The 17827-nt window shown below is 42.1% G+C and overlaps 1 protein-coding gene across 4 annotated transcripts in view; it reads right to left on the bottom strand.

The window, feature by feature from the left end:
- The window catches only part of svila (supervillin a), a 203345-nt gene that overhangs the window by 178513 nt on the left and 7005 nt on the right, over nt 1-17827 (bottom strand). For all 4 annotated transcript variants that reach the window (XM_059639188.1, XM_048522082.2, XM_048522099.2 and 1 more), the window contains exon 2: nt 10778-10835. In XM_059639188.1, the coding sequence (XP_059495171.1) occupies nt 10778-10835 (58 nt within the window). The remainder of the gene's footprint in view (nt 1-10777; nt 10836-17827) is intronic.

The following is a 17827-nucleotide window of genomic DNA, read 5'->3' as shown; positions in this document are numbered from 1 at the left end:
TGCATTTAAATTTCACCAGCTACCATGGTAGGATTTGAAACTGTCATGGTGAATGTCACCATCTCCTCTAACTCTTCCATTGTCCTGTAGATGCATGTTGTACCCTGTAGGTTACAAATAAAGAAGCCCCAGGTTGAACTTGGTATTTGAAGAAGGACAGCAATTGTTATGTGCTGTTCTTGAGCTAAGGAAGAAAGGGGAATAAAATTAACCCTGATCGCCAGTGTTTGTCACTACCAGTATTCCATAGTAGGAAGTGGATGCATAATTGGACATATCCCTATTGTTAAGTAACTTGTTACCAAATAAAAATAAGGATCAGCAGATGCTGTAAATCAAAAACAAAAACAAAAGTTGCTGGTAAACCTCTGGCAGTATCGGTGATGAGAAACAGTTACCCCGTCTGAAACATTAACTTGGATTTCTTTTCACAGATACTGCCAGACCTGCTGAGCTTTTGCAGCGACTTCAGAACTTGTTACCTAACGTCACTGTGCCTGTGATACTAAATTCTAGGGTAAGCATTTCATCTGGAATGTTGGGAGGATGATGGAATAGTTGTGCGCACCTATGCTGTAATATGTACAGCAACGACTAAGACAGATTTTGAGAGACGAGTTCTGGGACTTCTGGGCTTTGGTGTGGAATAGAATGCTGTTTTGCTTCAGACAACTGGATTCTCAGTCCTGTTGTATTGTTTTCCTCGGGTTCAAGAATCAAATTTAGATGTTGCTACAATATGAGATAATGATGGATAGGGAAGCTTGTCCATCACAACTGCAGAACATGTAACCACCCCAGACAAAAACCATATAATTTCCCAGGGGAGGGGCAAAGCCAAATGTTAACATTTCAGGCTAGTTTTGGGGAGTGGAAGGAAATCCTCTGCGCCATTTCCCCATTTCAAACCCTGTCCCCATTTCCACACCCCCAACCACTGACACTATAGGATTACTTTATTTGTTCAAATTAGGGCAGGCCTTACACATTTAATGGAAGGGCTGTGGGGCGTTTTGTCAAACAAAGAGACCGAAGCTTGCAGTTACATAGTCCCTTGAAAATGGAGTCGCAGGTAGACAGGATGGCAAAGGCGGCATTTGGCACGTTTGCCTCCATTTGTCAGTTCATTGAGTATAGGAGACAGCAAGAACTGCAGATGCTGGAGTCAGATATAACACAGGGTAGAATAACAGTGTGGAGCTGGAGGAACGCAGCAGGCCAGGGAGCATCAGAGGAGCAGGAAACCTGATGTTTCTTCAGAAGTGGGGGAGGGGAAGGGGGCTCTGAAATAAATGGAGAGGGGGGGCGCGGTGAAAGCAGGTAGATAGTGGAGTGGATAGGTGGGACAGAAGACAGACAGGTCAAGGAGGTGGGGATGAAGAGATCACCAGAGGGTTGCTGTGGAAGAGAGATTCATTGAGGTCATTCCGGAGGGAGGAGGGTAACTTTTTCAAAGTAAACATCCTTAGAAGAGGCTTTGCAGTAGGGTTATAACTCACTCAGAGGTAATAAGAACTGCCGATGCTGGAGTCTGAGATAACACAGTGTGGAGCTGGAGGAACACAACAGGCCCGAGACATCAACTTTCCTGATGTCTTGGGTCAGGACCCTACTTCAGAAAAATTTTTCTGAAGGGTCTCAACCCGAGACGTCAATTTTCCAGCTCCCCGATGCTGCCTGGCCAGCTGTGTTCCTCCAGCTCCACACTGTATTATCATTGAGTATCAGAGTTGGGATGTTGGGCTGCTACACAGCCACTTTTAGAATAGTGTGTTCAATCCTGGTCCTCCTGCTGTAGGAAAGACGTGTGAAACTTGAAAGAGTTCAGAAGATATTTACAAAGACGTTGCTGGGGTTGAAGGGTTTCAGTTACGGGGAGAAGTTGAGTAGGCTAGAGCATTTTTCCCTGGGGCACCAGAGGCTTTACAAAACCATGTGGGACATGGATAGAGTGAACAGTAAAGGTCTTTTCCCAGGGGAGGGGAGTCCAAAACTAGAGGCCATAGGTTTAAGAAGAGAGGGGAAAGAATTAAAAAGGACCTAAGAGGCAACTTTTTCTACGTAGAGGGTGGTGTGTGCATGGAATGAGCTGCCAGAGAAAGTGGTGGAGGCTGGTACAATCACAACATTTAAAAAGCATCTGGATAGGTATATGAATAGGAAGGGTTTAGAGGGATATGGGGCAAATGCTGGCAAATGAGTCTAGATTTATTTAGGATATCTGGTCAGCATGGACCAGTTGGACTGAGGAGTCAGTTTCCATGTTGTACAGTTCTACGATTCCGTGATTCCGTAACAGGAGGGAGAGACTGGTTTTACAGTAAGTGAGAGAAATAGAGAGGCAACATGGAAAAAAAAATTGGAAGAATCTTCAAATCTTGTATGTGCATATAAATAGTAAAAGGGGGATAGTTGTAAAGCAAATTAGTAATCAGAATTAGATTTACACATGGAGGCAAGGACAAAAACAAATGCTTTGATTCTGTCTTTAGCAAGGAAGATGACAACGCCGTGCAACCCACATAGAACAATTAGTTAATTTAGTCACCACAGTGTTTTACAACTGATAAAGAAAGAGGTATTGGATAGGCTTTTGTGCTCCTGAGATGCCGCTTGGCTTGCTGTGTTCATCCAGCTCCACACTTTGTTATATTGGATAGGCTATCGTCTAGCTAAAGTTGATAAGACACCAGGATCCTGAAGTGATATATCCAAGGTTAAGGGAAGTGAAAGTGGAAATTGCAGACATGTGCCACAATTTTTCAGCTTTTCTTAGATATTGAGATGGTGCCAATGAACTCAGAATCACAAATGTTGCTCCTTTACACTGATGTAAAGTGAAGCCCAGCAAGTGAAGGCCACTCAATTTAACCCCGTGATGGGAAAATTTCTAGAAATGATAATATGAAGTGTTACTCGGGCAAATGCAGTTAATTAAAATAAAGGCCATACGAAATCAATGTTGGTTAAGTTATGTTAAACTTCCTAGAATTTTTTGAAGAAGTACTAGAGTGTTGATGAGGGTAATGCTGATAACATGATTTACATGGACTTCCAAAAGCCACTTGATACAGCACTACACAACTGACATGTGAGCAAAGTTACTGCTCTTGGAAGCGACAGTACCAATATGGATACAGAATTCAAAGAGTGAAAGAAAAAACGCCTATGATTATGATAGTGTACAACCTTAAAATGAAGTAGACAAATTATTGCAACGAGTAGATGGCAGATGATGTTCAGTGGGGAGAAATGGGATGCAATTTGTGATCTTTGGTTTAGAAGTATTATGGTGGAGGTCAGTGTCAGGACTTTTGCTTTTTCTGATATGCATCTATGGCTTAGACATTGGTGTACAGCTGAGAACTGTGAAATTTTAGAATGATACAAATCTTGGAAGCATTCTAAGTTGTGAGGAGGATAGCGTAGAATTTCAAAAGGATACAAACCAGTTGATGGAATGGAGAAACTGGTAAGAGATTAAATTCAGTGTGGAGAAATGGGAAGTAATTCACATTGGTAGGCAGAACATTGAGAGACAATTTACAATAAAATGTGCCCAAGTATATATGCGCACAAGTCATTGAAGGTGGCAGGACAGGTTGAGATTATTCATAAAGTATCGAGTATCATTGTCTCTATGCCCTGAAAATAAAGCCTTAGAGCAAGGAGGTTAAGTGGGACTTGTGTAAGACACCAGTGCTGGTCAGCTGGAGTTGTGTCTCCAATTCTGGATACCACATTTCAGAAAAGATGAGACGACTTCGGAAATGGGAGATTTGGGAGAATTCTTCCAGGCATTTAGAACTTCAGTTATGAGGATAAATTGGAAACAAAAGTTAGGATTTTTTCCTTTGGAGATGAGAACGGTGAGGGTAGAATCAGAAGAAGTATTCAAAATCACAAGGGTTCTAGATAGATAAGAGTAGATAACTTGTCATAGAATCATTGTCATAAAGCTGTACAGCATGGAAACAGGCCCTTTGGTCCAACTTATCCATGTTGACTAGATGTTCTAAATTATTCCAGTCCCATTTGCTAGCATTTGGCCCACAACCTTCTAAACCTTCCTATTCATATTCCCATTCAGATAACTTTTCAATGTTGTATTTGTACCAGCCTATACCGTTTCCTCTGACAGATTATTCCATACATGCACCATCCTCATCAATATCCAAAATATTGCCCCTTAGGAACTTTTTAAAATCTTTCCCCTCTCAACTAAACCAATGCCCTTTAGTTTTGGACACCCCTACAATGGGAAAAAAGATCTTGGTACGTCATCCTATCTAAGGCCCTCATGACTTATAAAACTCTATAAAGGTCACCCCTCAGCCTCCAATGCTCTAGGGAAAATAATCCCAGCCTATTCCGCCTCTCCCCATAGCTCAAACCTTCCAAACATGGCAACATCCTTCTAAATCTTCTCTGAACCCTTCCAAGTTTCACAACATTCTTCCTATAGCAAGGAGACGAGCACTGAATGCCATATTCCAAAAGTGACCTAACCAAAGTTGCATATGGTTGCAATAAGACCTCCGACCTCCTATAGTCAATCAACTGACCAATAAAGGCAAGTATACCAAATGCCTTCTTTCTATCCTATCTATCTGCGACTCTACTTTCAAGGAACAATGAACCTGTACTGCAAGGTTGCTTTGTTCAACAACACTCCACAGGACATTACCCCAAATGTGTAAGTCCTGCCCTGATTTACTTTTCCAAAATGTATCGCCTCACATTTATCTAAATTAAACTCCATCTGCCACTCCTCAGCTCATCCACCCACCTAAGTAAGGTCTTGTTTTACTCTGAGGTAGCCTTTTTCACTGTCCACTACACCTCCAATTTTGGTGTCATCTGTAAATTTACAAACCATACCTCCAACTTTCACATCCAAATCATTCATTTAAATGATGAATAGCAGTGAACCCAGCACCCATCCTTGTGTCACACCACTGTTCACAGGCCTTCAGTCTGAAAAGCAACCCACCACCACGACTGTCTTTTACCTTCAAGCCACTTCTGCATCCAAATAGCTAGTTCTCACATGGGAGATCCATGGGATTTAATTTTGCTAACCAGTCTACCATGAGGAAACTTGAAGGTCTTTCTGAAGTCCATACAGATCATGTTGCACTGCTCTATCCTCAATCTTAGAACATAGAACAGTACGGCACAGAACAGGCCCTTCAGCCCACGATGTTGTGCCGACCATTGATCCTCATGTATGCACCCTCAAATTTCTATGACCATATGCATGTCCAGCAGTCTCTTAAATGACCCCAATGACCTTGCTTCCACAACTGCTGCTGGCAACGCATTCCATGCTCTCACAACTCTGTGTAAAGAACCCGCCTCTGACATCCCCTCTATACTTTCCTCCAACCAGCTTAAAACTATGACCCCTCATGTTAGCCATTTCTGCCCTGAGAAATAGCCTCTGGCTATCAACTGTATCTATGCCTCTCATTATCTTGTATACCTCAATTAGGTCCCCCTCCTCCTCCTTTTCTCCAATGAAAAAAGTCCGAGCTCAGTCAACCTCTCTTCATAAGATAAGCCCTCCAGTCCAGGCAGCATCCTGGTAAACCTCCTCTGAGCCCTCTCCAAAGCATCCACATCTTTCCTATAATAGGGCGACCAGAACTGGACGCAGTATTCCAAGTGCGGTCTAACCAAAGTTTTATAGAGCTGCAACAAGATCTCACGACTCTTAAACTCAATCTCCCTGTTAATGAAAGCCAAAACACCATATGCTTTGTTAACAACCCTGTCCACTTGGGTGGCCATTTTAAGGGATCTATGTATCTGCACACCAAGGTCTCTCTGTTCCTCCACACTGCCAAGAATCCTATCCTTAATCCTGTACTCAGCTTTCAAATTCGACCTTCCAAAATGCATCACCTCGCATTTATCCAGGTTGAACTCCATCTGCCACCTCTCAGCCCATCTCTGCATCCTGTCAATGTCCCGCTGCAGCCTACAACAGTCCTCTATACTGTCAATGACACCTCCGACCTTTGTGTCGTCTGCAAACTTGCTGACCCATCCTTCAATCCCCTCATCCAAGTCATTAATAAAAATTACAAACAGTAGAGGCCCAAGGACAGAGCCCTGTGGAACACCACTCACCACTGACTTCCAGGCACTGACTTCCAGGCACTGACTTCCAGACTCGCTGCCTTCTGTTGGCCAGCCAATTCTGTATCCAGACAGCTAAGTTCCCCTGTATCCCATTCCTCCTGACCTTCTGAATGAGCCTACCATGGGGAACCTTATCAAATGCCTTACTGAAGTCCATATACACCACATCCACAGCTCGACCTTCATCAACTTTTCTAGTCACATCCTCAAAGAACTCGATAAGGTTTGTGAGGCATGACCTGCCCCTCACAAAGCCATGTTGACTGCATTTGATCAAGCCATGCTCTTCCAGATGGTCATAAATCCTATCCCTCAGAATCCTTTCTAACACCTTGCAGATTACAGACGTGAGACTTACTGGTCTGTGATTGCCAGGGGATTTCCCTATTTCCTTTCTTGAAGAAAGGAATTACATTTGCCTCTCTCCAGTCCTCAGGTACGACTCCAGTGGAGAGCGAGGATGCAAAGATCCTCGCAAGTGGCGAAGCAATTGCATTTCTCGCTTCCCAAAGCAGCCGAGGACAAATCTGGTCCTAAAAAAAAAGCCTGGCGACTTGTCAATCTTAATGTTTGACAAAATTTTCAGCGCATCAGCTTCCTCTATCTCTATCCATTCCAGCATGCACATCTGCTCTTCAAAGGTTTCATTCACTACAAAGTTCGTTTCTTTCGTAAAGACAGAAGCAAAAAACTCATTTAGGGCTTCCTCTACCTCCTCAGACTCCACACACAAGTTCCCTATGCTATCCCTGATCGGCCCTACTCTTTCTTTGACCATTCTCTTATTCCTCACATAAGTGTAAAATGCCTTTGTGTTTTCCCCAATTCGTTCTGCCAAGCCTTTCTCGTGCCCCCTCCTGGCTCTACTCAGACCATTTTTGAGCTCCTTCCTCGACTGCGTGTAATCCTCTCTAGCTGAACTTGACCCTAGCTTCCTCCACCTGATGTAAGCTACCTTCTTCCTTTTCACAAGAAGCTCCACCGCTCTCATCATCCAAGGTTCCTTTATCTCACCACTTCTTGCCTGTCTCAGAGGGACATATTTATTCATCACTCGCAACAACTGTTCCTTAAACAGTCTCCACATGTCTATAGAGCCCTTACCATGGAACAGTTGCTCCCAGTCCATGCTTCCTAACTCATGTCTAATCACGTCATAGTTTCCTCTTCCCCAATTAAATATCCTCCCATTTTGCCTAATCTTCTCCTTCTCTATAGCTATGTAGAACGTGAGGCAGTTATGGTCACTATCACCAAAATGCTCTCCCACCACAAGATCTGATACCTGCCCCGGCTCGTTTCCGAGCACCAAGTCTAGAATGGCCTCTCCCCTCGTCGGCCTGTCAACGTACTGCGTTAGGAAACCCTCCTGAACACACCTTACAAAAACAGCTCCATTCAAATCTTCTGCTCAAAGAAGGTTCCAATCAATATTAGGAAAGTTAAAGTCACCCATTACAACAACCCTACTGCGTCCACACTTTTCCAAAATCTGCCGACCTATGCTTTCTTCAATCTCCCTGGTGCTATTGGGGGGCCTGTAGTAAACCCCTAACGAGGTGACTACTCCCTTGCTGTTCCTAATTTCCACCCATACTGACTTGGTAGGCAGATCTTCCTCGACAATGGAAGCTTCTGTAGCTGTGATACCCTCTCTGATTAGTAGTGCTACACCCCCCTCTTTTTGTTTTCTTCTTCGTTACTTCTTCAAAAAACTCATTCAATTTAGTGAGACAAGGTTTCCCAGGCGCAAAGCCATGCTGACTATTCCCAATCAGTCCTTGCCTTTCCAAATACTTATAAATCCTGTCCCTCAAGATTCCCTCCACAACTTGCCCATCACTGATGTCAGGCTCACTGGTCTACAGTTTCCTTGGCTTTTTCTCACCATCTTTCTTAACTAGTGGCATCACATTAGCCAACCTCCAGTCATCTAGCACCTCACCTGTGGCTATCAATGATACAAATATCTCAGCAAGCAACCCAGCAATCACTTCTCTGGCTTCCCACAGAGTTTTATGGTACACCTGATCAGGTGTCAGGGATTTATTCCCCTTTATGCATTCTAAGACGTGCAGCAGCCACTCCTCTGAAATATGGACATTTTTCAAGATGTCACTATTTATTTTTTCACATTCTGTAGCTTCCACATCCTTCTCCGCAGTAAACACTGAGGCAAAATACTTATTCAACATCTCCCCCAGCTCCTGCAGTTCCACACATAGGGGGTCTTGCTGATCTTTAAGGGTTCCTGTTCTCTCCCTACTTACTCTTTTGTCCTTAATGTATTTGTAGAATCCCTTCGGATTCTCCTTAACCCTCTTTGCCAAAGCTTTCTCAAGACCCCTTTTGCCCTCCTGATTTCCCTCTTAAGTATACATCTACTGCCTTATACTTGCCTAGGGGTTCACTTGATCCCTGCTCTCTATACCTGGCATATGCTTCCTTCTTTTCCTTGACCAAAATCTCAAATTCTCTAGTCATTCAGCATTCCTTACAACTACCATCTTACCCTTGACTCTACCAGGAAGGTATTGTCTCTGGACTCGCTATCTCATTTTTAAAGGCTTCCCATTTCCCAGCCATACCTTTACCTGCAAATACCTACCCCCAATCAACTTTTGGAAGTTCTTGCTTACTGCGGTCAAAATTGGCCTTCCTCCAATTTAGAACTTTAACTTCTAAATTCTCTCTATCCTTTTCCATCACTATTTTAAAACTAATAGAATGATGCTCACTGGCCCCAAAGTGCTCCCCCACTGACACTTTGGTCACCGGCCCTGCCTTATTTCCCAAAGGTTGGTCAAGTTTTGCAGGTTCTCTAGTAGGAACATCCAATACTGAATCAATCATAAAAGGGCTGTGAAGCTATTGAGAAAAAAGAACTGGCAGATGAAGCAAAAATGATATAAAAAACATTTAATGCAGGTCCTGAAGCTTACTGCTTTGTGTGGCAGATGCACATTTTAGGTGAATACATATAAAAAGTGCAAACTCTTATCTGAAAAGCAACAATGTGGAGAGTTACAAGAAAGATGGCAGAAAATGGCATGAAGTGAAATGTCCATATGCAAAACAGGAGACAGAGGGTAGTAGTAGAAGGGAGTTTCTCAAATTGGAGACCTGTGACCAGTGGTGTTCCACAGGGATCTGTGCTGTGTTGTTTGTGATGTATGTAAATGATTTGGAGGAAGGTGTAGGTGGTCTGATCAGCAAGTTTGCTGATGACACTTAGGATTGGTGGAGCAGCTGATAGTGAAGGGGACTGTCAGAGATTACAGCAGAATATAGACAGACTGGAGAGTTGGGCAGATAAATGGCAGGAGTTCAATCCGGGCAAATGCGAGGTGATGCATTTTGGAAGATCAAATTTAAGGGCAAACTATACAGTAAATGGAAAAGTCCTAGGGAAAACTGATGAACAGAGAGATCTGGGTGTTCAGGTCCATTGTTCCCTGAAGGTGACAACGCAGGTCAACAGGGTGGTCAAGAAGGCATATGGCATGCTTTCCTTCATTGGGCGGGGTATTGAGTACAAGAGTTGGCAGGTCATGTTACAGTTGTATAGGACTTTGGTTCGGCCACATTTGGAGTACCGTGTACAGTTCTGGTCGCCACATTACCAAAAGGATGTGGATGCTTTGGAGAGGGTGCAGAGGAGGTTCACCAGGATGTTGCCTGGTATGGAGGGTGCTAGCTATGATGAGAGGTTGAGTAGATTGGGATTATCTTCATTAGAAAGACGGAGATTGAGGGGGGACCTGATTGAGGTCTACAAAATCATGAGGGGTATAGACAGGGTGGATAGCAAAAAGCTTTTTCCCCAGAGTGGGGGACTCAGTTACTAGCGGTCATGAGTTCAAAGTGAGAGGAGGAAAGTTTAAGGGAGATATGCATGGAAAGTTCTTTACACAGAGGGTGGTGGGTGCCTGGAACGCGTTGCCACGGGAGGTGGTAGTCGCAGACACATTAGGGTCTTTTAAGATATATTTGGACAGGTACATGGATGGGCAGGGTGCAAATGGACACAGACCGTTAGAAAAAAGATGACAGGTTAGACAGAGGATCTTGATTGGCGCGGGCTTGGAGGGCCGAAGGGCCTGTTCCTGTGCTGTAGGTTTCTTTGTTCTTTGTCCAGAGTGTCAATACAGATGGTGGCGTTCTGAAGAACTTTATATTTTATAATACTTCTGTGATTCCGTAATGCTGAGTCAGCCAGTACAGTGGGCTTGCCTCTGCTGTGACTTAATTTTCTAAATCTAGATATAAAACTTAGAAGGCAGAAAGGCCCACAGAAAGCAAAATATTGCCAGACTTTAAATTCTCAAGACCCTTAAAAGCCAAATAGAACTAGATTTCTATTGTCCCAGTCAAAAAAGAATGGACAAGAAATTTGAGGATTCTTGCTAGAACAAGGCTGCCAGAATGCATTCTTCACCTTTCAATCTCAGGTTAAGCTGCATGTGAAATGAGTAAGCAATGATTAAGCTCAGTCACAATATTTCTCCAGCCTGATAAAGAACCATTTCACAAAGCAAAGCAGAAAAACTGTCAAAAAAGACAAACATTAATTTTAATTAAATGGAAAATGTTCTAGCCTAATCAGATTATAAAAATGTAAATTTTGTACCTTGGATTCCGCTTTTGAAACAGTATTCCTCTTCCAACTGGATGTTCTGCCACCACTTCTAAAACAAAGAAAAATATATCAAATCTAAATCTTGTCTTCATTTCATTCCATCATCAACCCTACTTTCTACCATTCCTTGTTGTATCCTAGAAAAAACAAATAACCAAGCTTAGAATATAATTAAAAACCTCCCATTATGGGCAGTGACCAATGAAAAGGAAGCTAGTATTCCATTACTCCTACTTTGCTTTACTTCTCATCCCTTCCTTTAACTCTATCTGGTCTTTATCTTACCATTACTTAAAAACTTATGTTACACGTAAAGCCTTCATTTTCTTCAGCTTTCGTATAATGAATATTGGTAACTGCATGCTTTGTTATCGAATGAATATGCAAGTTACACACACAATCCCAGGAAATGGCGGGACGCTGAAATAGTTTAGAATGCAGAGAAAAACCTGGAGTGATCATGGTTAATCTGATCTTACTGAAAAGCTGAGTAAGCTTGCTGGGCAAAATGATTTATTCTGCTCCCAATTCACACGTTTGTACATAAACGAAGTGAAGAGAAATCTGGAGAGATGCCTTAGGCATTTGATACTCTTTTAATGACTGCAAAGTAGCGATTAACAAAGCTGATAAAATTCTCAACCACAACAACAAAACAAAACAGAATTGTGGATGCTGGAAATCAGAAACAAAATAAAAACTGCTGGAAAAACTCAGCAGGTCTGGCAGCAGCTGGGGAAAGAAAGTAGAGTTAACATTTCAGGTCCAGTGACTCTTCTAAAAAAAAATTCTCAACAATATTAGATACAATTCAAAAACTCATGTTTCCGATTGTATTTCGCTTTGGTCAAACTGCGCCATACGTGCAGTACCATTCTTTTTAAAGAGAGGCACAGAAGAGAGAATCTAGCCCTGAGCTGATGATGGTGATCATTGATATCATTGGACCGAGGTAAGTGGAGACACCAGGGAATCTGGACTGTGCATCACTGAATAGAACAAACCTCAGACATGATAGTAAGCACCATGGAATTGGCAAATGTAAATCTGAACAGAATGGGATAAGCAGAACATAACTTTAAACTAACAAAAATAATCAGTGGACAGGCGTCACAAAGTTCCTTTTATAAACAAAAAGTTGCTGTGTTCGGTTGGGTGGGGGTTGGGGTGGTTGCAAGATGTGGTTGGGAATATTTTTCTGGATAGATGAATTACGATGGACTCATCTGACTTCCTTATTTGTAGCTTGATGAACAAATTTGTCACAACATGTTATTCTGGATGTTTTGTGAGCCTTGAGCACAAAGCACATGACACACGGGTGCCTATGGATTGTACAGCACTGAAGTAAACACAATGCTTCAAAACAGCTAGTTGTTTTATGTACATCTACCATGTCATGAATAACCTATCATTTTAGTAACTCCACAGCCTTGAGCACATAACCTAATCAACCCATTTTAGTGATTGTTCACAATCATCCACACGAGACATTAAATGGACTCTCCATCCATCCTTTTTGGTCAATACAAGACACATTACTTTAAGAAAAGATTGAGAGTTCGGTGTCCCAGTCAACCCTTATCACCCGACAGCACAAAAAAACAGATTCTTGTCAGCACCTCATTGCTGTTTCTAGAATGCTGGCTGCCCGGTTTTCCTACATTGTGCTGATTAAATATGCAGCAATAAAAAGCCATTCTTTAAAACTATTTTATCTTTAATTTTATTAGTTCAAAACTGCAAACACATCTACCTGAAATATCATCCATATTTATTGTTCAGGTGCGGTATTGAAGATGTAACTAGTAATACTTAATAACTTACTTTTGATCAACTATTAGAAATTTTTTACATTGTCAAGTAGTTATGTTGACTGTACAATTAAACCACTTTATAGTCTCACCATAGATCTCAAAGTATAATAAGGTGTAGACCTGGATGAACACAGCAGGCCAAGCAACATCAAAGGAGCAGGAAGGCTGGCGTTTCGGGCCTAGACCCTTCTTCCGAATCCTTTCTTTTGAAGAAGGGTCTAGGCCTGAAACGTCAGCCTTCCTGCTCCTCTGATGCTGCTTGGCCTGATGTGTTATATCCAGCTCTACACCTTGTTATCTCAGTTACTCCAGCATCTGCAGTCCCTACTATCTCAGATCTCAGAGTATACTCATTTTGAACAATCCGTTGTTACAGGCAATTTGTGTTTGAGTAATTTGATTGCTCTTTAGAATAAAAGGTGTTTGATGAGGGTGTACACAGTTACACAGTGGCCATTCAAAAAATGGTATTTAACACTATTAAGTGCTATTTTACCACCAGCAATTTTAAAGCTAGTAGTTTATAAAAAAGTGGCAGTATGGATTCTGCACGTGCTAGAAAGGGGGAGAAAGCAGGCTAATAGTGGAGGTACTCTGATAGGCCTGAAACGTCAGCTTTTGTGCTCCTGAGATGCTGCTTGGCCTGCTGTGTTCATCCAGCTTCACACTTTATTATCTTAGACTAATAGTGGATACTTGTTTTTCAGACAGTAGGAATGCATTACCAAAGCTAAGAGCCGCTAAAGCTTTGTAAAACATTGGTAAGGCCATAACTGGAATATTATGTTTAATCCTGGGCACCATACTTCGGGAAGGTTATCAAAGCCTAAGGAAGAATACAGTTACAGTGGAAAGGACTTCAGCTATTTGGAGACCACAGTAACTGGAGTTGTTCTCGTTAAAGAGCATAAAAAGATAAATAGAAGATTAAATGGATATACTCAAAATAGTCAACGGTTTTAGTAGATTAAATAAGGTGAAGCTCTTTGGGGTATTCTTGCATATTAGCATGTTTGCTCTTATTTCTAAATTGTCAAATTGTGTCTAGGTTTTGCTTTCACCTTCTTTAATTCAAAGATTATATTTGAAGGTTTTATTTGGAAATTTTAAAATAGAGTGTGTTTTCAAAACTTTTATACATTCAATGATGATTCGCCCAAATCTGTATTTTGCCTGCATTGGAGTTTTGTGCCACACAAAGATATATCCCTCCTCTAGGACTCAAAATACACAGTCAGTGGCAGAGAATTCACCTACGAAAGTCACAAAGACACCTCTGAAAAGTCAAGCATGGGGCAACCGGGGTAAAATCACTCTCTTAAGTAGAGTGGACCACATCTCTGAAGAGCTGCACCTCCAATTATGGACTAACTTTGACTGAGATTTGCTGCTAATAAGCTCAGTGGTGCAGGAGGCTGCTAAGGGCTTCGGGGAAGGCAGCAAACAGGGTGGAAGGGATTGGTGGATGGAGAACAAGGAGAACAAATGGAAAATGTCCACACAGAAACACACAATTATAAATACAGTTTAAGCTGCTAACAGAAGAGTGCAGGCTGGTTTCGTCATACCTTATGGATGGCAGCTACTTGATGCTTGCTACATTATCTTGGGAGACAAAGTGTTGATGGAGAGCTGACACTGTTCAGCAACGACAGAGAAAATCACTTTACTCCCATATACTACCTAGCAAGCGTTGCAAAACAACACTGCTACTGGTCTGCCTGGGAGCAAGCTGTCATCGAAAGGAATGATATGTGATACTAAACGGTCCAGGGGCATAGAACCCAGGAGGAAAGAACATTAAACACATTAAGTGTGATAAAATATTTTCATTGAAATTACAAAAGAACATCTGTTTAATGCATATCATTTCTTAGACTCCCATTCAGCTTTGACATGGTTCAAGCTAACTTAAAATTAGATTTAAGTTCGTCAACTGTGCAATGCTTCTTCCAGCCTTTCTAAATCTGTAAAGCATAAAAATGTTCAAGAAAAATGAAGCAAGGAGGAGTTTCTGCCTGGTTTCAAGGATTCATTACAACATTTTGGCCAGTACAAAATAATGAACAAACTTGAAGAGCAGGTTTAAATCCAGCAAGACGCTCCCATAGTCTTTTGCAATACTTAGCGTGATAGACCTATTTACTGGTACATTAATAAAAGCACTTTAATGCTCTTAAATAAAGCAAGGAAAACTTTTAAAACAAGTTTTGTTAAATTGCTTTCTAAAATGCCACCCAATTATATCAGTTCATGGAAGAAATTTACCTTTGGCAGAATCCAAATGTTTTTGAATGGAAACCAGAGGAACAAAAGACACTAATGGAATCATGAGTGCAATTTTCACCAAGACTGCACTCAAACCTGAACAACTGGCCACAGCATCATTTTTAAGTTAGCAATGCAGTCAGCACCAAGTTGTAATGCACTGCTTGCACTAAAGTATAATACAAGTTGGGTAATACTGGCAACACTGGGTCACACTAAGTATGTTTATTGGCTTCAACTTCTCACAACCAATAGGTTCATGATAATAAGGCACTGTGCCATTGGAATCGGTTTTATGTTGCTCTCCACAGCTGTGTTCAGGAATAGTAGGAACTGCAGATGCTGGAGAATCCGAAATGACAAGGTGTAGAACTGGATGAACACAGCAGACCAAGCAGTATCTTAGCAGCCTTCCTGCTCCTATGATGCTGCTTGGCCTGCTGTGTTCATCCAGCTCTACACCTTGTTGTCTGGGTTCAGGAATGGTGAGGGGGACGCATCTTTCGTTGGGAGCTTGCAAGAGAGGGAATGCGGAGGGGAAAGAGTACACATTCGGGTTAAAGTTTGTGTGGTATTGGTGGGGGTTTGGATCTGTGTGGGGAGTGGTTATGGATAAGAGATCAGGCAATGATGGGGCTGCTGACAGCTGCCATCAGATGGAATGTGAGTCATTTTGCCTGGCATCCTTTTGCCAAGGACATATGTTTTATTGGATTCTGGTTGGGGTGGTCAACTAGTTGGAGGACAGGAACAGCGAGGAAGACATGTTTTTCACAAGGTTCATGTTCACGAAGGGAAGAGGATGTTCCTAACTGGGAAGTGCAAAGAGACAAGAGATTGGGAGTTGGAGCAGTTAGACATAGCGGCGTGGGTCTTGGAAGGGGAGGGGGGGTCACTATGGGAGGGAAAAGGAGATGTGAGGATGGTATCATGGGGTGCAGAGAGAAACAAGGAAGGTTACATGGGTGTTCAATTGGAGTTTTGCCATGGCTGTACAGCTCCTATCTTCATTATAACCTTGGTCCAAACAAGGCAAAGGAACTGAGCACCAGTGCTGAAGTGAGAGCCACTGTCCCAGATGTTAAGGCTGTGTTTAACTCGGTGTGGTATAAACCAGCCCCCAGCAAAACTTGAGACAATAGGAGTAAGGAGAAAACTCTCCACTGGTTGGAGTCATACAGATCACAGAAAGGAAGATGGTTGCGATTGCTGGAGTTCAGTCAGTTCAACTCCGAGACAGGACTTGAATTCCTCACGGTTATGCCCTCGCCCAAAAGTCTTCAGCTGCTTCAGCAACAACCTTTCCTCTTTCATTAGGTCAGAAGTATTTGTTGATGATTACAATGTTCAGCATCATTCACAACTCCCTAGATACTGAAGCAGACCCTGTCTAAATGCAGCATGACCTGCAGAATTTCAGGCTTGGGCTGAAGAGTGGCAAGTAACATTCATGCCACACAAGTTCCAGGCAATGATGTGACACTGCAGAAGTCCCCACCAACATCATCCCTGGGGAGCTCACCATTGACCAGAAACTAGCCATATAAATGCTATGGCTGCAAGTTGAATAGTTTCCAATTTAATGTAGACTGTCAAGTTCAAGGCTGCACAAGTTCAGGATCTACTATACTTGCAAAACAAATGCAGTCTATATAACAAAATTGAAATCTGAGAATGAAGCAAAGGTGCAGTAAAGACAGTTATAATGTTCTGATTAAAATGTTTCAGCTTTATGCATGCGATGTATTTGCTGTGATCTCGGCAGTCTGAAAAAGGGTTAGGGTAATGGCTTTTCATATACAGAAATGTGTGCCAGTTTATTTTAATAAAAACATTTATTAACTTACACGGGTTATCATGCACCAATCTAAACACTGTGGTGTCATGGAAACTAATTTTTTCCTTATATGTTGCAGCTTTAATTTTAACAGAGTTGATCATTGTTGTGGATATTGATGAATTGTTATCATTCTGCTCATGTGCGAGTTCAAATAGCCCATATGTCAAAACAAACACATTACATTATATCTATCATTGCCTAATAAGTGGGTCAGAGGATTAAAATGTGTCCCCTAAAAGATTTCAAGAGGAGCTCTTAAGTTTTTATTAAATTCATTCATGATATGTGGGCATCACTGGCAAGACTAGTATTTATTGCCCAGTTAAGAGTCAATCACATTGCCGTGGGTCTGGTGTCACATGAAGGCCCGCACTGGCAGAGATTCACACGGATGATCCCTGGAATGATAGGTTTAACATACGATGAATGGCTAAGGATCCTGGGATGTATTCATTAGAGTTTAGAAGGTTGAGGGGAGATCTAATAGAAACTTACAAGATAATGTACAGCTTAGAAAGGGTGGAATCTGGGAAGTTGTTTCCATTAGGCGGGGAGACTAGGACCCGTGGGCACAGCCTTAGAATTAGAGGGGGTAAATTTAAAATGGAAATGAGGAGACGTTTCTTCAGCCAGAGTGGTGGGCTTGAGGAATTCATTGCCATGGAGTGCAGTGGAGGCCGGGATGTTAGATGCCTTCAAGGTAGAGATCGATAAATTCTTGATCTCATAAGGAATCAAGGGCTATGGGGAGAGTGTGGGTAAGTGGAGTTGAAATGCCCATCAGCCATGATTTAAATGGCGGAGTGGACTCGATGGGCCGAATGGCCTTACTTCCACTCCTATGTCTTATGGTCTTATGGTAAGAAGGGCGATTTCCTTCCCTAAAGGATATTAGTGAGCCAGATGGATTCTTCTGACAATCAACACATTTCTTCTCTTAATCTCGACCCCTAATTCTAGATTTGTTTTCTTTTATTGAATCCAAATACTGCCATATGCTATGGCAGGATTCAAACCTTGGTCCCTAAAACATTACCTGGGTCTGTGGATTAATAGTGCAGTGATAATATCACAAGGCTATTACCTCTTCAGATGTCAAGAAGAGTCCTTGAAAAA

Source organism: Stegostoma tigrinum, chromosome 2 (assembly GCF_030684315.1).
Source record: "Stegostoma tigrinum isolate sSteTig4 chromosome 2, sSteTig4.hap1, whole genome shotgun sequence".
NCBI lineage: Eukaryota > Metazoa > Chordata > Chondrichthyes > Orectolobiformes > Stegostomatidae > Stegostoma > Stegostoma tigrinum.
This window is presented reverse-complemented; position numbering and strand designations above follow the sequence as displayed.